General features: G+C 35.2%; 1 protein-coding gene across 2 annotated transcripts; it reads left to right on the top strand.

The window, feature by feature from the left end:
• The first annotated feature begins 4,867 nt into the window (after nt 1-4,867).
• On the top strand, nt 4,868-22,088 carry LOC146941583 (protein ACTIVITY OF BC1 COMPLEX KINASE 8, chloroplastic-like). Of its 2 annotated transcripts, none has more exons than XM_085755402.1 (21): nt 4,868-5,402; nt 5,664-5,799; nt 6,216-6,382; nt 7,529-7,649; nt 8,645-8,745; nt 9,006-9,104; nt 10,078-10,188; nt 10,296-10,375; nt 10,494-10,563; nt 11,902-11,975; nt 12,103-12,172; nt 12,297-12,385; nt 17,442-17,566; nt 18,053-18,133; nt 18,215-18,275; nt 18,383-18,437; nt 18,522-18,620; nt 18,734-18,823; nt 19,460-19,519; nt 19,661-19,788; nt 21,592-22,088. In XM_085755402.1, the coding sequence occupies exons 1-20, from the start codon at nt 4,974-4,976 to the stop codon at nt 19,775-19,777; spliced, it is 2,235 nt and encodes a 744-aa protein (XP_085611528.1). In that variant the 5' UTR covers nt 4,868-4,973; the 3' UTR covers nt 19,778-19,788; nt 21,592-22,088. The 2 variants fall into 2 exon arrangements, with proteins under 2 accessions (XP_085611528.1, XP_085611529.1); XM_085755403.1 differs by having other exon boundaries at nt 21,544-22,088.
• Nucleotides 22,089-22,513: the final 425 nt, after the last annotated feature.

The following is a 22,513-nucleotide window of genomic DNA, read 5'->3' as shown; positions in this document are numbered from 1 at the left end:
ATGTTACTTTTGTTCGTTGAATTTGTTTTGTACTTTACCGCGTCATAATTACTCTATCTGCATCAAACTCATTAGTGTACTTGTCTTGTTTTTTTTTTTTTTTTTTTTGCGCAGGCGTGTTTTTTTAGCTCTTTCTTTTACCAAGGGTTTAGCATTTTGGGAAATGTTAACATGCACGTGTTAATTAATGATTTAAATATAGAAATAAATTATTGGAATTTGTGCATTTTATTTAGTCTTTAACTTTTAAGAGAAATGTTAACTTGTGTTGTGCCCTTAAGGCATAAGTTAAGAGTTGAAATATAGAAACATTTTATTGGAAATTGTGCATTCTATCTTTTAGAAATTTAAAATCTTATGTTTTCAAGACAGAAATTATGTTTTACTTCCATTTTTACCTTCTTAACTTGTGCCCTCAGGTCACAAGTTAACACAACCCAACTTTTAAATGCATAAAATGCACAAAATTTTAGAAAATATTTCTTTTTTTGGATTTCTTAACATGCTCTGAGGGCGCAAGTTAACACTACCTTAGTATTTTTAGGTTGATTTTTTTTTTTGGGTCTATTAGATTGGATTGTTTTAGTTAAAAAAATGAATTGTTTTATTATTAGATTTGATTTTATGTGGTCTAATTGATATTTTGTGACTTATACTAACAATGTGGTCAATAATTAGTTGAAATTTAACCTCTAAAAAAATAGTTTAAATTCCTAACCTAAAAGCACTTGCAAGAGATGATAGAGGCTATTTTTCAACTTAGTTAGAAGTACGAGTTTGAATTTAGTCTTTGATATATATATATATATATATATATATATTAATGTTAAATGTTTTAATGGGGGAATGGGTATGATATTCACATGATGTTAAATGTCCTTTTTTTTTGGTAGTGAGATGTTAAATGTCCTTGATATATCTTTGAATTTAGTTTTTTTTTTTTATGAAAGACGATGTAACTTTTTTTAAGATATGAACAAATCACAACATACAGTTAAAACTCTATAAATTAATAATGTCAGGACCGGAGAAATTTATTAATTTAGAGAGTTATTAATTTATCGATAAATTAATAATTATTAATTTAAAGAGTTTTTAAGTAATTATACTGTACATACCAAACAAAAAGGCAAATTAGTCTATGCCTCTTAGAATTACGTTGCAGCGAACCTTGAGACTCAACGTAAATTACTAACTACTGTGTTCATATGCATTGGAAATCAATAATGACTTTTGAAGTACAGTAAATGTAAACAAGAGGAACAAATGTGTTCAATGTATTCTTAATATATTTTTTTCAGTTTCTATGAATTATTAATTTATGATTTTCTTGGGACCGAAAATTATAAAGGGATCTCCCGAAAAATTATTATCTTATTATTTTATCAAGTTTTTCAATTTTTTACATTGGCCCAAGTCGGAACCGGACAAATTTATTATTCTAGAGAGTTTATTAATTTATCGATTATTAATTCAAAGAGTTTCTACTGTACCTTCTTTTTTAAATTTTAAGATAAATATGATTAAATCAAAATATTTTCAAGGAATAAATATTTGTGTCCTTATTAATTTTTAAACTTTATTTTTAGCTCTCGCAAAAAAAAACTTTTAACCCCATAATATTTTGACCCGTCAAACTAGGGATGTGAAGAGGTCAGCCGGTCTACAGGAGTCTGCAACTTAACCTATGATAGGTCAGAGGGTAGGTGAGAGTTTTTTCTTAAATAAATAAGACCCGTACTTTTAAAAGTCTACTTAGATTAAAAAAAAAAAAAAGGTCAAGCCACCAGCCATATAATTTTTTTTAGACCTATCAGGTCGGACTACTTATTAGTATATATCAATTTTCGCATATTTGAATGTTTCATTATAAACTATAATATAAATATGATATAACATATCGGCAAATTCTCTAAAAACATTTTTTTTTAGACCTATCAGGTCGGACTACTTATTAGTATATATCAATTTTCGCATATTTGAATGTTTCATTATAAACTATAATATAAATATGATATAACATATCGGCAAATTCTCTAAAAACTCGTGTTAAATATCAAAAAAGGGTTTAATCTCAATGATCTATTAGTTCTTAGTCTATTTAAACTTAGATCACACTACTTATTTAAATACGTTCACATGAAACAGACTTTTAAATATACTAACAAATCATATCGTACTTTCAAATGGTCCGAATCAAACTTAAAAAATAAGCCAATGACAGATCGACATCCACGCTTAAACCTTAAATTTTTTTGCGGGTCATGCTCAGGTCTTGCAGAGCCTACCTTGTTCCCACCCTTTCCTCAAACATACCATAAAGGTGAAGGCGAGGTTGTTGGAAGAAAAGTTACAGTGAATGATCTCCTAAAAGGTCGCGTGTGGCGCTCATGTGTTAGAGACAAATGTTAATAACGGGTGTGAAACGTGGGAAATATGTGGCGCGTGGCAGTGCGTATGAAGAAGGAGGACGACTATTCTTTGGACTCATAAATTGGTGGCGATTTTGATGGTTTTGGTCATAGACTACAAACCGTTGTACATGATGTTCAAACACGCATGAATAGCAGCATGTTTTTGTTCCTTAATTTTCCGTTACAATGCTCATAAGTTTTTTTTTTTTAATGACAAAATTTATTACACATGAGAAAAGTAAAAAAGTATCTAACCACAATTCGGGAAAAAATACAAGGGATCCTTGACCCGTAAAAAGAAACACTCAATCAAGAATTAAGACAGAGAAACGGGTTTCAAAACCACTCATAATAGATATTCGGCTTAATTGCATGTTTGGTCCCTTATGTTTATTTTAGTTTTCAAGTTGGTCCCTTATGTTCTGAAAGTTTCAAGTTGGTCCCATACGTTTATTTTAGTTTTCAAGTTGGTCCTTTACGTTTTGAAAGTTTCAAGTTAGTCCCTTATGTTTATTTTAGTTTTCAAGTTGGTCCCTTATGTTTATTTTAGTTTTCAAGTTGGTCCCTTATGTTTATTTTAGTTTTCAAGTTGGTCCTTTATGTTTTGGACCGACTTGAAAACTAAAATAAACATAAGGGACCAACTTGAAAACTAAAATAAACATAAGGGACCAACTTGAAACTTTCAAAACGTAAGGGACCAACTTGAAAACTTTTAAAACGTAAGGGACCAACTTGAAACTTTCAAAACGTAAGGGACCAACTTGAAAACTAAAATAAACATAAGGGACCAAACATGCAATTAAGCCTAGATATTCCCTCCGGTCCTATTTATACGAGAAATTTGGGTCAACAAAAGTAAATGTATTTGGTCCAATTTTTTAACCAAATACATTAACTTTTGTTGACGAAAATTTCTCTTATAAATAGGATCGGAGAGAGTATAATACTCCTTTTTTTTAGCTAAATATCCTCGAGTAGGAAGTCTCCCAATAATAAGTTGCCTCGCGAAAGTCTGAACCTTTGTTGATGCAAAAGAATTTCAATCACCCCTCAACCCCTTTCCACACAGGTTGTTAATGTCACCTAATTATGTAATCATGTAAGAGACAATTTATGTAAGAGACAATTTGGCCATCCATTTTAATTCACAAACCAACTTAGGTTTTATATTTATTTATGTTGCGAAACTATAATTTTTTCCTGCAACAATGTTATTATTGTGAAATTATTTATTGATAATATTATGATAGAGAATGTGTTGTAATTATTTTTTCCCTTAAAATTCATAAAATCTTCTGAAATCTTATAAATCCATAAAATCATTTCAAATCTTTTAAAATCTTACAATGAAAATCCATTGAAATCCAAACAGTCTTTTAAAATTATGAAAGTCGTTAAAATCCTACAAAATCTTTTAAATCTTCGAGACTTTTTTAAGCAAAAATTGTCCTTTAAAATTCTAATTCAAATACACAAATACACCCCCCTTCCCTATGAGTTCTAGTCTCAATACGAATACTAGTTTTATTTACTGTTCATATATTTAAGGCTCTGTTTGGTAAACCCAAAAAAAGAGCTTTTAACTCTTAGCTTTTAGCTTATAAGCCCATTTGACAAAAAAAGCTCTGTTTGGTAACACTTTAGCTCTGTTTGGTACAACGAGCTTATAGCTTATTTCAGGAGCTTATAAGCTATTTTTCAGAAGCTACTTCAAGTAGCTTTTGAGCTTATAGCTTTTAGCTTCTCATTTTTTCTTCCATATTTACCCTTATTATTCAAAGCAAAAGCTATCAGCTAATTTTACCAAACACTTCAACTAGCTTATCAGCTAAAAGCTATCAGCTAATTTTACCAAACAGAGCCTAAATTTGAATCTACCACCACCTACTAGGACTGAAATTGAGTTTTCGAATAGGACTACTTCTTTCTTTTCTGTATGTTAGGGCCGCCCTGTTTATTTCACTCGAACTAATACGATGTTTTGGAATATAATGTCTGTTGTGAATGTGTAGAATGAGAACGAGAATTCACATTTATCAACGAAAAATGATACTCCCTCCGTCTCGGAATAACTGACCCATTTTCTAAAAAAAAGTGTCCCAAAATAACTGACCCATTTCAATTTTCAATACAACTTTCATCATTCTCAATACAATATAACACTAAATAATACTACTTTTATCATTCCCAATACAATATATTCCACTTTTTCCTTTATTTATACACTTTTTTTAATCTGTGTGAAAAACCAAAGTAGGTCAATTATATCGGGACGGAGGTAGTAGTAGTAATTCTGAATCAAATTGAAAATATTTTATTCTACTAAAAAAAAAAAAAAAAAAGATTGAAACTTGAAAGTATTTTATGGCTTAGCTTCATTGACGCCACGTGTCCGTTTCATCTCCACCCCTTTCCCTCCTTTCTAACTTGTTCCACTCCGTTTCTTCTTCACTGTCACATTGAGTTTTCCTTCCACGCCATGAAAATCAATCTCTTATATACTAAATACTAATCCTCCATAAGCTCTCTCTCTCTCTCTCTTGAAACTTCCAATTCATGGCTACTACCTCTTCTCTTCTTCACCTACCCGAACTCCATTTCCTTTCTCCACAAATCACTCTCCGCAACCGTTTATCTTTCTCCACACGCTCCATTTCCCGCTTTTCCACCTCCAATGTCACTCTTCGCGCCACACGAATCCGCTCTTCAAAAGATGAATCCGCGATAGCAGAACGAGTTAACGACGTGGAATGGAGCGGAAACGGAGTTGCCTCCCGTGCCGGCCGTAATGGAGCAGCAGGAGGTTATGTTAACGGCGCCGTTAACGGAAGTTCAGTAAAATATGGAAATGGAAACGGTGTAGCTTCTACGGTGGTGGTGGATGTTGAAGCTTCTAAGGTGAATGAGGATGGAAGGAAAAGAAGGTTGGAGGAGATTGGAAAAGAAGACGCGTGGTTTAAACAAACTGAGGAACAAAAAGTTGAGGTACCGTTATTGTTAGTTATAATAACGATTTACACATTAGTTAGTTAGTTATATTACAATTCTTGATAGAACTCACAGATGAGAGAAAACTATAGAAAAATATATTGATTAATTAGAGAATTATCGATTAAGTGTAACTTAACTAACTAATGTTACTAATTATCGTGACCATTACATCTAATAACATTGTTTTGATTGCGTTTCGATGTTGTACAAATTTGAATGAAGTATGAATTATGATTGTCCGATTTTTTTTGGCAGGTAGCCGTTGCTCCTGGAGGTCGTTGGAGTAGATTCAAGACTTACTCTACAATCCAGAGAACCTTAGAAATTTGGGGATTTGTTGTAACCTTCATCTTTAAGGCTTGGTTGGACAATCAGAAGTTCTCTTACAAAGGTTTGTTGTCTATTACTTGTTTTCATCCGTTGGAATTTTGAAGAATCATACGTTGTTTATGGCGTTGTTTTATTATTCTTATTTACTTGAATAAGCTATGTTTCTTCAGTAAACAGATAAGTAGATTTGTGGTTTATGCATAGGAAGGTTATTTTTGTACACCTATTACCCATTCTACACCAAATGAGAGATAGAAATAGACAGAGTGATGTGATAGATGTGATAAGTAAATGATGTGATAGGAAGAGAGATAGAGAGAAAATAAGGTGTTGAATGAGTGTAGGAAAATCAAAGGTTGCTATGCATACGCATCTACAGTAGGAGTGTTATGAGATGAAATGTTTCTTTATTGAATTTTGAGGAATTGCTAGGAGGCCATTGTCTGGTTTTATTTGATTTGAAGATATTACTTACAGGAGGAATGACCGAGGAAAAAAAGAAGTTAAGGCGGAAGACCCTTGCCAAGTGGCTTAAGGAAAGCATCTTGAGATTAGGTCCTACATTCATTAAAATTGGGCAGCAGTTCTCCACTAGAGTGGACATTCTTCCTCAAGAATATGTTGACCAGTTGTCTGAACTTCAGGTAAATTATACTCCCTCCGCACATGCTATTATGGTGATATGAGCAACAAGAAAAAAGAAGAGGAAATTATGACATGTTCAATCCTAAAATAATGCTACTCACAAACAGTCCCTCTCAAGCTGGTGAATGGAAGTGGCACTATTTTAGGATAGAACATTTCATTATTTCCTCTTTTTTTTCTTTTTCCTTTCTTTCTTTTCTGCTACTCATACCACCATAATAGTGTTTAATTATTAGGGCATTTTATTTCCTTTTACCCTCATTATCATTTAATAGGATTTTGTTGAATATAGTCATAAATAATTAGAATTTATATCGAGCCACCCAGCATATGTATATGCTACCATAGATAAATTTCACTCCTCACTGAATAGTAGTCCTTTCCCCGGACCGGCCTTCAAATACTGAATAATTCTACTTTACTCTTTGTAAGTGTCTTTCCCATGGATCAGGCATAAATTGACTAACTATGTCTGGCCTGGTGTGAGATAGGTAGCAGAGTTTTCTCACAAGTCTCTGATATGAAGCCTTATCCACCTTTGGGTTCTCCTCACCACTTTACAATCCTGTGATACTCTATGTTTTTTAGCTTAGCTAGCATTCTGCTAATCCTTTAGTCTGTTAATTATTTCTTCACAATCACTGCACAAAGGAAAATGCTTCTACATGACCTCTCCCATAGTTGCTTCCAGTGAAGCTGCACGCAACTTACAGTCATGAACTACAATGTGTATCATTGTCCATGGTGCTATTTATCTTGAACTTTTTATTTTTATGATAAATAATTGTCAACATTTGTTAAGAAATCATGGGATATTTTTATGTCAAATTCTTGACAATCTAAATACATATTTTATGTAACTTATTGCATGAGAAACAAACTTTCCAGTTATAAGGTTTTTGTAATCCTTGTATTATTGAGTTTATAATCTCCATCTAGTTCACCTAATTGGGCAGCAAGTGATATTAAAAATAACTATAACTATTAAATGTGAAAATGTTCCCCCTTCGAATCCAGAAAAACCGGTGACTTGATAAAATTGACATATATATATGTATATATTAATTTAAAAAGCTTAAGCTGAAAAGAAAAATATAAAGGTTGTATTTCTTCAGGGCCTAAGTTACCTCTTGTTTTGGGTTCAGGATCAAGTTCCTCCATTTCCCTCTGAGAGTGCTTTAGCTATTGTTGAAGAAGAGCTTGGAGCTTCTGTAGGTGATATCTTTGATCAGTTTGACTATGAACCAATAGCTGCTGCAAGTCTTGGTAATCAATGTTATACTCCGCATATCTTTTTAATAATATGTATTATATTAAGATAATAACAAATTGCAGTTTTAGTCGAAATAAATATTGCATAATTGAAAGGTATTGCACTAATTTTCATACTGTCTTGTTTGTGTTGTGTATCAACCACCAAATAATATTTAGGAGCATTTGGAAGACCCTATTTGGGATTATCTTATGATATAAGCACCCACATAAGTTTTTCGAAGAACATATGTTTTCAGTTTACCCTATTTGGGATTATCTTATGATATAAGCACCCACATAAGTTTTTCGAAGAACATATGTTTTCAGTTTATCCAAAGTATATCCTCGTTCACAATTCGATTGTAGAAACAACTTGTATACAATAAAACTGGTCAAATAAGCAGTTAATCAAGCCGTGTATCCAAACGCCCCCCAAAAGTTGTGTTGTGTCTCAATGTGCATCAAACATAGCCTAAAAATTTTTATCATATAGTTTGATGGAGATGTGGTGCCAAACGGTAATAGGAGGAACAGATGAACGGGTGCGGTTTTTGTTTATGAGGGAAAGATGGGGAAGTCTGGATCGAGAAAATGCTGATGATACCATATTAGAATTTTGTTGCTGATAAGGTGTGAGGAAATGACAGAAAATGAAAGAAAGCCGAAGAGAAATTTCTTAAGAATCTGATTTTGGTATTTCTGAATTCGGAATGAACAGTATGAATCTGATTATATGACATGTTTGTTTATAGAGTAAGTGAAAGTTTGATCTGTAGCTGCTAGTCTGTTACAACTGTCGTATTATGTTGAAACAGAACCTCAACCTACAACTGAAAACTAAAACATAAATACACTGCAGCTGGTGTGAGCCCAATCCACAATCTTTAGTAACAGATGAAACTAACTAACACACAAACTACTACTAGTTTTAAAAAAAAACATACAAACTAATACTTCTTATATTTGATGAGAAGGCTGGATTATCAAACTTTTTCCCCCTATTGCAGGTCAGGTTCATCGCGCAAGATTGAAGGGACAGGAGGTTGTTGTTAAAGTGCAAAGGCCTGGTCTCAAGGATCTTTTTGATATTGATCTAAAAAACCTTAGGGTTAGTGTTATACCTTATAAGGTTTTCCATATAAATCTTATGCTCATGGCGGTGTGTGCAAATGTGATACTACTGTCTGATAATTCTTTTAATTTCTCTTTTTTCCTTGCATACAAAAGTTTTTTGCCTGCATGACTAGGAACAAAAATTTCATTGTATTCTTTATGAAAGAAGTTTGATAACAGGATCTTCAGTCCATCCCTTTAAGATTCTATACCAGTGCATATAATGCTGATACTTGATGCTTTCTTTAATTCCAGGTTATTGCTGAATATCTTCAAAAAATTGATCCAAAGTCAGATGGTGCAAAGAGGGATTGGGTTGCTATTTATGATGAGTGTGCCTCTGTCTTATATCAGGTGATGATATCATGTTAAGTTGCTTAAGTTTTAGGTTAATTGGCATTACTGAAAGAAATCATTTGTCTAATTCTCCATCATATTAGTTTAATTCTGCTGAATAGAAGTCCGATAATACTACCGCTGTCCCTAAATGTAAGACCCTCTTGTAATTTTTTTTTTGTCTCTTCTTGTAAGAACCTTTTAAAATTACAAGATGTATTCATTACTTTTTCACAAAAGTACCCTTAATTAAATGGAGAGAATTAAAAGACTAACCATTTATCTCTCTTAATAATTATGGAAGGAGAGTGCAAGTACATTATTGACAAATTTAATGTAAAAACTACTTCTCTTAATTCTTGTGTTTTGGTCCATTAGGTCTTACATATAGGGGCGAAGATAGTATGACGGTAGAGAAACACTAGTTTAAAGTTTGGGTGCATGGGGTGGGCAAAGAGGCTGGCTATGATTTTATGGAATTGCATGCGAGTCGCGAGAGACTTCTCTAACAAGTAACAATGATCGTAATTAAGATTTCAACAGGTTGATTGAGCTTTGGGAGGATTTTTTTATTCAAACACATGAGAGAAATATAGTTAAGTTTTTTGAAGGGAAAGGAGAGGTGGTCTGCAATGTTATTTCTTTGTGGTATTAGACAATGGAGTAAATCGGCAAAAGAAGATTATTCTGCGCAAGTGCAACGCTTCAAAAAGAGGCATGGTTGTTGACTGTTCCATATTCCATAGTTATGAACTGTCAGATTGCTTACCTCACTATGCTAGAAATGGCGTTATAAGAAACCTAGCTGTAAGATGCCCATCAATATAATGGAGATAGTAGACTTACGTTGTACACGCGAATCTTTGCTGAAATTTTGGTTCCTACTTCGTACTATGTTTTGAATCTCATTCTTGGTCTGATGTACGTGTTTTCTGCACATCCTCAAATTATCTCTTGTTCTATTAGTGAAATATAAATTAATGATTTTCAGGAGATCGATTACACTAAGGAGGCTGCTAATGCAGAATTGTTTGCTAGTAACTTTAAGAACATGAGTTATGTGAAAGTTCCTTCAATCTACTGGGATTATACCACGCCACAGGTTTAACCTTCATTCTTCATATATATAAAAAATGTATTAAAGTACATATTTCCCAGTTTATATCTGATAACTTATTCATCCATAAATTAACTATGTTTCCAATGCAGATTCTGACAATGGAATATGTTCCAGGAATTAAAATAAACAAAATACAAGCTTTAGATCAACTTGGTGTTGATCGCGCAAGGTTATTATAATACTTATTTTCGTTGGCCAAACCACTGCAAACTTGTTACCATTTACTTTTGTGTATCTCCGCTAACTTAATTCAAAGATTATTCTGATGTTTGTGTTATGTCCTATAGGTTAGGGAGATATGCAGTTGAATCGTTCTTGGAACAAATTTTATCGCATGGTTTCTTCCATGCTGACCCTGTGAGTTTGCCTTTTTAGAATTGAAGTCAAAGTTCACTTTATATATTATATTACATCTGGATTGGCTATCTGGTAAAGTTTTTAGTAAAGTCAAAATATCAACTGCCTTTCGCTCTTATGATGCAACCCTAGCATCTATTGCTGGAGCTACAAGCAGTATGCTTGTGTTTTATGATTATTCTTTTGGAAGTCTGTTTGATGTTGGACTTGTATTGTGACATTCTCAGTTTATCTTGTTGCCCTAGAGTAACTTTTGTATGTTAAGCAATGTGTAAATTACTAACGCTAATTGCCAACTCTTTGCTTCCATTGATGGGTGGGTCTTAGCTATCAAGCTCTCTATGTCTTTGCATCGTAAGGCAAAACAATATCAACTTGGTGTTTGGAAACCTTTTTGTGCTACCTATTTTGGGAGATCTTCGCCTCATATAAACTACCTGGATGTCCTGTGATTGTAGGCAATCTAGACACAAGTTTAATAACTGTAAAATTGTACTGACCAGGGTTGGGGACCTTGGGTTTGGGGTACCCATCAGCATTTAACTATCATGCTGAAGGTTTTGGATGAGAAAGTTACCCACTAATTCAAGCGTTTTTCTGCCGGGCGTGACTGCTTTACTGGAATATCAGCTAGTTGGTTATATATAATAAACGGGAATGTAACTCCGTTATGATTTTTCAACACCCAAAGAAATCTATAAATATTAAAAAATGATAATATCATTTTGTTCCTAGAAGCAACACGTCCTATCTGTCATAAGCTCAAACTTGATACTTGTAAAGGAAACATAAGAACTAATTTGTCCATATCACTAATGGATGTGATATCTCAACTCACCCCTCTTTCACGACCGGACACCTGGATCTTTACAACACACCTCCTCATGCCAGGATTGAACACCTAAAGTGTGAAGTTTGCAACACTAGAAATATATGGGTTGCCCTATAATATATCTTTGAAAGGCTTGGGCGGGCTCCTTTGAATGCTACATCTAGGATAGGCTTCGATGGGCTGCAATAAAAGCAACCTAGGGTTGACTGGAGTAAAGAATGCTAGGGTTTTGATGTGATGCAAAAGTAGAATCTCCTAGATTGGGAGCTTTGTTCCCATCATAGAATTTGAGTTTCTACCTCAAAAGCTAGCTCAAGAGAGATGATTGTCCATGCCTCATCAGAACCTACTTTGGATATGTGGCCATATTGATGTGGGATCTCAACACAGATGAAACTTTGTGTTAAATAAGGAATAATAAGTTTTAATGTCTCATGATTATTGTTAGCAAGTTTGACACTTGATGTTTTGTGTGCAACTAATATATGTTTACATTATTCCTGCAGCATCCTGGAAATATTGCAGTTGATGATGTCAATGGTGGAAGATTGATCTTCTACGATTTCGGAATGATGGGGAGGTATATTCTGGTCTTTTATGACAGTTCAAAGTTCAAACTCAATCAAATATAAATTCACCAGTAGCACATATTTAAGCTTTATGATACAATTTGCCTTTACAAATATGATTGGTTTTGCATCTTGCAGCATCAGTCCAAACATCCGAGAAGGCTTGCTTGAGACATTTTATGGAGTCTATGAGAAGGATCCAGATAGGGTAGATGCTTTTAATAGATACTATGTCAAAATCTTATGAATACTCTACAATTTCCCATTCTTAAACTCACAAATAACTTGAACTGGCAAATGCTTACAAATTGGAGCCTGTGTACTGGTGTTAGGTTCTTCAATCAATGATTCAAATGGGTGTTCTTGTTCCTACCGGAGATATGACTGCTGTTAGGCGAACAGCACAATTCTTTCTTAACAGGTAATTATAGTATACACGTTGTAAAATGCTGTATTGGAACGTTGTGTCCTATGACTACACAATGAGTTATTTACAATCACAAGAATATATCTCAAGAATTAGGAGGATCAATCAAATCCCTAATTAATTGCAAGTACTATTCATAGTACCATAATTCACTGTTGTGCCTAGGAACCACTTACCAATTAGCACGTACCGATTCATGGTATGTTCACGAATTGGTTCGTAGAAATTCACCTAAAATTCATAGAAGGCAACAAACCAAAAACAAGAAAGAATGGTCTTTCCATTTGAGTGGGGAAAGAACCTATCAGACTGAAAAGCGATCAAGAACCGCTGTACAATAATTATTGACTGTTGGGAAAAGATTTATCAACTTTCTTGAAGCTAAATATCCTCAATCTCAAGTCTTCTATGTACCGTGTCATACACTACTTATTTATAGTTGTTGTGAATTCGGACTCAAAATCACACCAATACAAACTATGATGTGTGGAGCAAAGGAAAGTAGTAACCAATATCAAAGTAAACACAAGCAATAACAACAATAACAGCACCTAGATCTAATCTAGGAATCAAAGTGAAAAGCACAAAACCACAAGCAAAAGATAAAGGGAGAAGAGAAACAAAACACACCAAGAAATGTTCACCCAGTTCGGTCCAACTTGACCTACTCTGGGGGAGAGATTGATCTCTCCAATCCACTATCAATGAGCTCTTACAAAGAGATACAAATGGGTTACAAGAAATTAGCTTCAACAAGCTCACAAAGAACAACCCTAATTTCTACCCATTTTCCTAATCTCACCAATGAACAAGACACTCAATGATTTTCACTCACCCAAGGTGTTTACAATGTTTCCCAACCCAAGAGAACCTCACTACAAAGACACTCAACCCTAAAGTTCCCTCCTTTGCAGTCCCAAGTTTCTCTCTCTTCAAGCTCTCCTTCAAAATCTGCAAAGAACACTTAAATAGTACTCAGCAACCGTCAAAATCGTGTCACGTTTTCCCAAATCGTGACACGTTTGGTGCGTACGACCCAAGGTACGACCAACCTTATCCTCAAAACTTGCCCAGCAAGCCGAAAATCGTGTCACGTTTTCCCAAAATCGTGTCACGATTGGACACCCTGCAAAACATGCTCACGGCATTGCAAAAATCGTGACACGCTTCACAAATCGTGTCACGATTCCAAGTTTTCCCAACTTCACAATTTTGAAGCCAATTACAACATTCTCCACCTTGACTTCTAAATTGATGATGATGCCACCTTAACCATCAACCACCAATCCCCTTTTTCTTTACCTTGCATCCAACTACACCAAGTAGCTCCACAAGTCTACACCAAACCCTCTTCAACCACGGAACGTCTCCCGCTTCCTTGAAGATCACCTTGCATCCAATCACCCTTGGTCTTTTAGGCAATCACACAAGCCACATTATACATTCTTCAAACCCCGGAATGCCTTCCGTCCTCATGAAGAATTCACATGCTCACAACTAGAGCATAACACCCAAGGCCTCCATAGTCGTACCATTCCCGGTGTCACCAACTCCACCTCAAGTTGAGCTTTCTCTACCTCAACTTCCGAATGCGTACACACACTATGCCTTCACCTTGAAACTCCACCTCAAAGGTTGATCACGAGTATTGTTACCTCCGCCTCTCCAGACTGACCATGAGTATTCTTCCCACCGCCTCTCCAGGCTGATGTTGAGTGTTTAACGTCTCTCCAGACGAACACCGCTCTACAAAGAATCAATACCAAGGTGAGAAACCTCACCTTCATCCTCCCAACAACTCACCACCAAAGCACCCGCATCCTCATACTCCTCGGACACAACTTGCGCGGAGTTCTCATTGTCCTCCGGACAATCCCTCTTGAAGTGACCAAACTTGTGACACTTAAAGCACTTATACTTATCCTTGTTACCGCTCTTTGAGCTTCCTCGGTTACCTCTACCTCCACCATTTTCTCTTGAAACACTAAGGCCTTCACTGTTTTCATCCGCTCTCAAGTCCTTGGACTTGGTCAACTCCTTGGTTCTCAAAGCCGCTTGAACTTCTTCCAAGGTGACAGTGCCTTCTTTGCCATAGAGCATGGTATCCTTGAAGGATTCAAATGATCTCGGTAGAGCACACAACAAGAGTATAGCTTTGTCTTCGTCTTCAAGTTGCACCTCAATGTTCTCCAAATCATCAAGGATTTTGTTGAACTCCGCCAATTGCTCCATCACGGTCTTTGACTCCACCATCTTGAATGAGTAGAGTTGTTGTTTAAGGAATTGCCTATGAGCCAAAGACTTGGTCATATACAATGACTCCAACTTTGACCACATCGACGCCGCGGTAGGTTCCTTCGCGACATCCCTCAAAACTTTGTCCCCGAGGCACAAGACAATGGCACTCCTAGCCTTGTCCACCATCTCGGTCTTCTCCGCTTGTGTCATGGTGACCGGCAACGCACCTTCACCCTTCAAAGCTTTCTCACACTTTTGTTGTATCAACACCGCTTGCATCTTCACCTTCCATAACCCGAAATCATTACTTCCGGTGAACTTCTCGATGTCCCACTTTGAACCCATGGTACTCACTTAACCAATTCACTCCTATGCCCCACGGTGGGCGCCAATTGTTGTGAATTCGGACTCAAAATCACACCAATACAAACTATGATGTGTGGAGCAAAGGAAAGTAGTAACCAATATCAAAGTAAACACAAGCAATGACAACAATAACAGCACCTAGATCTAATCTAGGAATCAAAGTGAAAAGCACAAAACCACAAGCAAAAGATAAAGGGAGAAGAGAAACAAAACACACCAAGAAATGTTCACCCAGTTCGGTCCAACTTGACCTACTCTGGGGGAGAGATTGATCTCTCCAATCCACTATCAATGAGCTCTTACAAAGAGATACAAATGGGTTACAAGAAATTAGCTTCAACAAGCTCACAAAGAACAACCCTAATTTCTACCCATTTTCCTAATCTCACCAATGAACAAGACACTCAATGATTTTCACTCACCCAAGGTGTTTACAATGTTTCCCAACCCAAGAGAACCTCACTACAAAGACACTCAACCCTAAAGTTCCCTCCTTTGCAGTCCCAAGTTTCTCTCTCTTCAAGCTCTCCTTCAAAATCTGCAAAGAACACTTAAATAGTACTCAGCAACCGTCAAAATCGTGTCACGTTTTCCCAAATCGTGACACGTTTGGTGCGTACGACCCAAGGTACGACCAACCTTATCCTCAAAACTTGCCCAGCAAGCCGAAAATCGTGTCGCGTTTTCCCAAAATCGTGTCACGATTGGACACCCTGCAAAACATGCTCACGGCATTGCAAAAATCGTGACACGCTTCACAAATCGTGTCACGATTCCAAGTTTTCCCAACTTCACAATTTTGAAGCCAATTACAACAATAGTGAATCCTCCTCTTTATTTTCTAAACACTTTTGATGTGAGACTTCATGCATTTTCCTTTGAAATCAAAGCTTTCACTAATAGATACTACCAATGTGGTGTTAGCGGCCAACACTCGGGTGGGATTTAGTCCCACATCGGATAAATAGGATTCTTGAGAAGAGTTTATAAAAAGGAGGCACTCCTCACCGTACAAGCCGGTTTTGTAGGGATGAGTTAGGCCCTGATTTCCGTGACATGTGGGACTACTCGGTGTCCATGCTTCAGGCCCATTGGGCTGGGCTGAAGCGTGAGGGGGGGTGTTAGCGGCCAACACTCGGGTGGGATTTAGTCCCACATCGGATAAATGGTGGGAGGGATTTAGTCCCACATCGGATAAATAGAAATAGGATTCTTGGGATTCTTGAGAAGAGTTTATAAAGAGGAGGCACTCGTTTATAAAGAGGAGGCACTCCTCACCGTACAAGCCGGTTTTGTAGGGATGAGTTAGGCCCCGATTTCCGTGACATGTGGGACTACTCTAAGAGAAGAGTTTATAAAGAGGAGGCACTCGTTTATAAAGAGGAGGCACTCCTCACCGTACAAGCCGGTTTTGTAGGGATGAGTTAGGCCCCGATTTCCGTGACATGTGGGACTACTCTAACACCATCATTGTAAGATGCTGGCTTTGTTTATTTACTATTTTATTTTATAGTTGTTAATTAAATTGCTATTGCTTATACATGCTGGCTTTGTTTATTTACTATTTTATTTTATAGTTGTTAATTAAATTGCTATTGCTTATACAGATTAATCAATTTAGTCATTAATATTCCCTACATAAACAATGTAAATGAATATTAACATGACAATATTTCCATCTTTTAATATTTTAAGTTAATTTTTATTGATATTTATATCTTATTAGCATGTACTTTATTATTTTTAACTAGTTTAGATAAAAATTATTTGTAGCGTACCAATAAAAATATTAGAACGTACCACAAACCCAGATAACATACCGGCTATGTATACCCCCCACGTACTGAATACTTCATGAGTAGTACCGTGTACCCGAACCCACATGCCAAAACGAATTGCAAACTAGTTGACTATGGTACCGCTTACACAATAAACACGTTAAGTGTGTTTTTTAACACAAAAACACCTCTAGTGCTCAGGACAATGATATTTCTACAAGTCAATATTATTATATATGGGAAGTATAAAGGTTGTAACTGGTAGGTAAATTGTTGATCGGTGTACTCATTAGAATGCAGAAGCCTCTTAATAGGATAATCTTGAATCAAAACGTTTCATCTTGAAGACAAGTTTTGCTAATTCAATATATTGTACTGGTAGTAGATAATGGCTTTTCTTCAGTTTGTATCATTTATATCTGTCATGCCAAAGGCTTAAATGCATTGCTTTTTTACTAGGGTGTGTGCAAAAGTACTTGTCTGTCCTGATTTGTTATGTTAGAAATATACCAATGTCTATTTGAAAGCGTACTGCACATTGGTTTCATTAGATTACTTTTTATTGTCGCTACTACTTTTCAGTAGATTAATAACTTGGGGTATTGATGATTTATGTTAGAAACTATGCGACATCTGACCTTGAATTCTTCAATATCTGTCTTCTACAGTTTTGAGGAGCGCCTGGCTGCACAAAGGAAAGAGAAAGAGGAAGCAACAGGCGAACTTGGATTCAAAAAACCATTAAGCAAGGAGGAAAAAATAATGAAAAAGAAACAACGTCTAGCTGCTATTGGTAATGCATATGGTGTAATTGGACGGATACTTTATAGCTATAAATGAGCGCTTACGACGATCTTTTGTTGACTAATCTGTCCAAATGTTAAAATAACTAATAAGTGAGTCCTAAGGAAGCATGTAGGTCATCTCCCAGACAGCACAAAATCACAGGAGCATAGGCTCAGTAATGATAGTGGACTATTAAAAAAGTTATGTGGTATCCTACAAGCAGACAGAAATTGAACGGAAAAATTTGCTTATACTATGATTTTTTATGTTTTTTTTTTTCTTTTTAACTTTTGGTTGTTTTTTTTAATTGGTCTAAATGATTTTTTTCCGTGAAGTTTGATATCACCTGCTTCCGAACATCAATCATCAAAACTAATTGAATATTATTTTTCATTAGTTAATTACAATATAATGATATATGACATATGTATTGTTTGTTTACTTCGAAAAAGGAATGTTTAGTACTCAGTCATAGCTGTCTTGCTTTAATCAGGTGAAGATTTATTATCCATTTCATCAGACCAACCCTTCCGGTTTCCTGCTACATTTACATTTGTTGTTAGAGCTTTCTCAGGTAAATGTAACAAGTTAAATACTTAATTTATAAATCCTATGTATGTGATTGTGAGGAAACAAGTTAATGTTTTCTCTACAGTGTTGGATGGCATTGGAAAGGGCCTTGACCCACGTTTTGACATTACTGAGATTGCCAAACCGTGAGTATTGTGTTCATAGTTTTTACTTTTGTAACTATTTTTAATTATTCATCTTTTAAGTTGTATATTTTGCATATATAACACAACTAGCCTTTTTGGCCTTGTAGTTATGCTCTAGAGTTACTAAGGTTTCGTGAGGCAGGGGTTGAAGTTGTCTTAAAGGTGGTCACAAACACTTTATACTGTGTGCTTGAATTCAGTCTAATATTACGACTGTCTTTCTCTTATCTATCTTTTGATATACAGGATTTCACTAAGAGATGGGATAGACAATCTCAAGCTTTTTACAACTTATTTAGGCAGGCTGACAGGGTGGACAAGCTTGCTTCAATTATCCAAAGACTGGTATTGTTGGATATTTATAGATACAATATAAGTTATTTATTTGATCTGTACCTTTTGTTTGTTATGGACCTCTGGTACTCTAGATAACTGCTTATTGCACTTATTTTTCTCAGGAGCAAGGAGATCTAAAGCTCCGAGTTCGAACTTTAGAATCTGAAAGGGCATTCCAGCGTGTTGCCACAGTCCAGAAGACTATAGGAAATGTGAGTTAAGCTGAGATGTGGTTCATTTGAATTATAAAAGTTTATTTGTTTCGTTATATTTGATTAGGGTCTACTGCCTATAAAACATATTTATCATTCTTTGGGACATGTTTGTCCTTCAAACTTATTCTCTAATGTATGTAGCTGTGGACTGTTGTATGCTCCGATCAATCAATGTCAACAATTTATTTGATTATAGAAATGAGAATGAATATATTGACTTATTACATAATAAACTGTATGTTTTCATGTAGCTCTGGACTGTTACATTATTTTTTCACTCTAGATTTGTGAGTGCCCATGCATCCACGCACATATTCATATATTGTACTGATTGACTGCGTTTGGTCCACCTTTTTAGATACATAATCAAAACTTCAATTTTTCAGTATCTCCCTAAAGCTTTTGAATGAGTGATGGATGTGCATATATATTTAACTCTCAGACACAAGAACAGTCCATGCTTGTATCTATTGTCTGCCAATATGTCTTTAATTTTCTTTTCATTTTTTGATGGAAAGAAAATGTCTTTCAATTTCAATCCTTGTTCAAATTGATGGGTGATATTATTAGAACTAAGAGTGAGAAAATCTTTGGGATGATGTATTTTCTTGTCGTGTTTTTGTCAATTCACAGGCAGTAGCTGCTGGAAGCCTAATAAATCTTGCGACAATTTTGTATCTCAATTCGATTCGCGTAAGTTGTTCCCATCCTGCATCCTTGTTTTTTCCTTGTGGTGATTACATAGTCAATTAGTTTATGGGTCATGCTAACATGTGCCCTTAGTTTATTATCTGGTGTGACTCCCATTGTTTGGTCACGTGTTACCTTTTTCAGGTGCCTGCAATTGCAGCATATGTCTTCTGTGCATTCTTTGGTTTTCAAGTGCTCTTGGGCATTGTAAAGGTCAAGAAGCTAGATGAAACGGAGCGATTGATAACAGGAACTGCATAAACAACTACAAGGTGAATCTTATTTCCTTATGAAAATATTATATACTTAGTAAATAGTAAGGGAAGCTTCTAATATGCACCCAAAAAAAGAGTATCATCGGTGGACCCTTCCACTTTTACATGCTATAGCAGGTTTTTAGTTGTTTTTATTATATTATATAATTAAAAATTAAGGTCTTTGAAATAAATTTTTGACAAAATCTGGGTATAGATCCCACCATTCTAATTCTTCCTGTAATGTATATCTTCACCATCGATCCCACCACAACTTTCCGCATCACTCATCAGTCTTGTGTTGTATGGCAAAGTCTATGTGGAATATTCAAACTAAGAAAAACTTGTTCAAACTCAATCCTTTTTTTTTTTTCTACTTTTAAACACCATTGTTTTCCCTCAAGTTGCTTCATATTTTCTCTATGACCATCATATTGTCCCATTTATGGTACTCAAAATCCTCAAGGTACAATTACCAATAAGAATTAGAAGGATCAAGTATCTTCTTTTTCAAAATTGCAAACTTAATCAGTTTTTCTCTTTCATTACATAACTATTATAAACTACTGTCATTGAAAGGGTTGAGATTCTTTTTCTTGTGATAACAATAACGGTACATGAAAGAAGTTTAGAGCTTTAAAACGAGATTCTTTTTCTAAGATATCAAGGGAGGAAGATAAAGTAAAAGGGCTATTTTCTAGTTATGGTTTGCTAAAACAGAAATAAGCCTGATGTGAAACACAACAACCGGCTGTATCAGGTAAAAGTGGAAGGGTCCACCGGTGCATCTTTTTTTAAGGGTGCATATTAGGGGCTTCCAATAGTAAGATAGTGAAAAGATTATTTAGTATTTTCCCAGCATGAAGGTTCTTTTCCCAATAAGTTGTTTTATGGTTTTTGAGACTAAGAATGCAAGCTACAACCTTTTAGATTTGAAAAGATGTCATACGATGACACCACTCAAGTATCATTGTATCAACTATTAACTGTCAAGTGTACTTTGTTTCTTCCAACAGGGTTTAGTTTTTTGTTTTGTGATACTTATTTTTGTTAACATAACGTTTCATGATACTTCAAACTTTAAGGTTGTACGTTTTTAGTGTTTTGCTAGTCTGATCACTTTCTAGTGGTTATCCTTCCGAGTTCTGATATCTTTCACACGAAGTACATCCAAGAAAAATGTTAAATTGGGACTAGTGTGACAGTGACACTCTTCTGTTCCTCTGTTTTTATATTGGAAAAAAATTAGTGTAGTACTAGTATTGTTTAAGTGAAACACTGTTTCTTTTTGTTTGCAACTTTGGAAGGAAATGAAGTGGCATTTGGTTAACTTTATGTTTTATATAATTAAGTTAATGACTGACAAATGCAGTTTCCAATGTATATTACCGTTATAGCTTATCAATGTATATTAATGTGGTTTTGTATACTCCAGTCTCGGTATCATAGTATATTATGAGGTTTTGGGTATGTTGGCATTTTCTCTTTTGTATGTAAGATACTGGTCTTCTCAGGCTATTTTTTTTTTCCATACTTCAAAAAAAAAAGTGATGTCCAGTATGATTAAAAATAGTCTGTCCAACAATGTGAAAGTCTTGGATTCCTAGGTTTCATATATTTTAATGTGATATGATGCTTGCATGTGCTACGCAAGCATGCAAATTAAACTTGCATGAAAACACTAACAGAATCAATTGTATAATCAGACTGGTTAAGGATACTTTATCTGTAGATGGTTTAGCATTTAAAAATGATTCTTCGTTGCGTCTGTAGGTCTTTGACATGTGCCTTACTTATTGGGTTTGCTCGGGCTTATTGCAGAATTTGGACAATATGTATCACATGTTAAGGTCATTTTCACAAGTCAATCTCCGGATCATGAAAGGATGACTTACGAGGACAGTAATGCTCGACATTTCAGAATTCATCAGCAGATGCAAAATCTTTCTAGTAGCAAATCTGATGGAGGCATTTTATGTCACCTGGTCTTGACGCTTTGTAAATGTATATCGAGTTCTGCATTAGCTAGCTGCATTTTTGTCATTAAATCACCACGAAATCATGCATAAAGTCATTGTCGCACAAAACAACTTTTATAGGCATGATGTGGGTTTTGTAAATATTCCACTATTTACATAGTACTTGAATAGGAATATCATGCTTGAATATAACTTATATTTGTAAATTTTAATTATTTTTTCCGGCTATGTAGAACGACTCTTGTAATTTCCATATGGTATGATAATGATTGTAGCTTCCTACAAATAATTGGAGAGGAAGCTTAACCTGACATTGACATTAAATTTGTTCGATGAAAATGTCAGCATGTGCCATCAATATGCATGTTGTATTTAAATTGCTGACTAAACAGCAGGTTTTTTTTGGCTATGTTTCACACCGTGAACACCGTACTGACACATGCTATTATAGTGTCTTTTAGTACGTTACGTCTCTCCATCTTTAAAATTTGGGTCATGTTAAATTGTGCCCTTAGGGCACATGTTAAGCAACCTAAATAGATCAATTTTGCATTGGAAAACACAATATAACAACTTTTAAGAAGTTGAATGCATGTCTTTTGATATGTGTATTTCTATAATGAGTAACTTAACATGTGCCTTGAGGGCACAAGTTAACATTAGCCTTAAAATTTCTGCGGTTTGCTATTCTGGACCTTTGATTCGTGCTTTTCATATACGTGCTTCTCCAAAATGTCATTGAGTTAGTGCAAAGGCTTGATATA

This window comes from Medicago sativa, chromosome 3 (assembly GCF_051527215.1).
Source record: "Medicago sativa cultivar Bolivia chromosome 3, Bolivia_mono, whole genome shotgun sequence".
Classification (NCBI taxonomy): domain Eukaryota; kingdom Viridiplantae; phylum Streptophyta; class Magnoliopsida; order Fabales; family Fabaceae; genus Medicago; species Medicago sativa.
This window is presented reverse-complemented; position numbering and strand designations above follow the sequence as displayed.

Bases quoted from the DNA above. Each gene is read 5' to 3' on its own strand.
- LOC146941583 (XM_085755402.1), top strand. From the start codon at position 4,974: ATGGCTACTACCTCTTCTCTTCTTCACCTACCCGAACTCCATTTCCTT. The intron at 11,976-12,102 runs GTATATTCTGGT...TGCATCTTGCAG, and splicing joins GATTTCGGAATGATGGGGAG to CATCAGTCCAAACATCCGAG. The intron at 12,173-12,296 runs GTAGATGCTTTT...TACTGGTGTTAG, and splicing joins ATGAGAAGGATCCAGATAGG to GTTCTTCAATCAATGATTCA.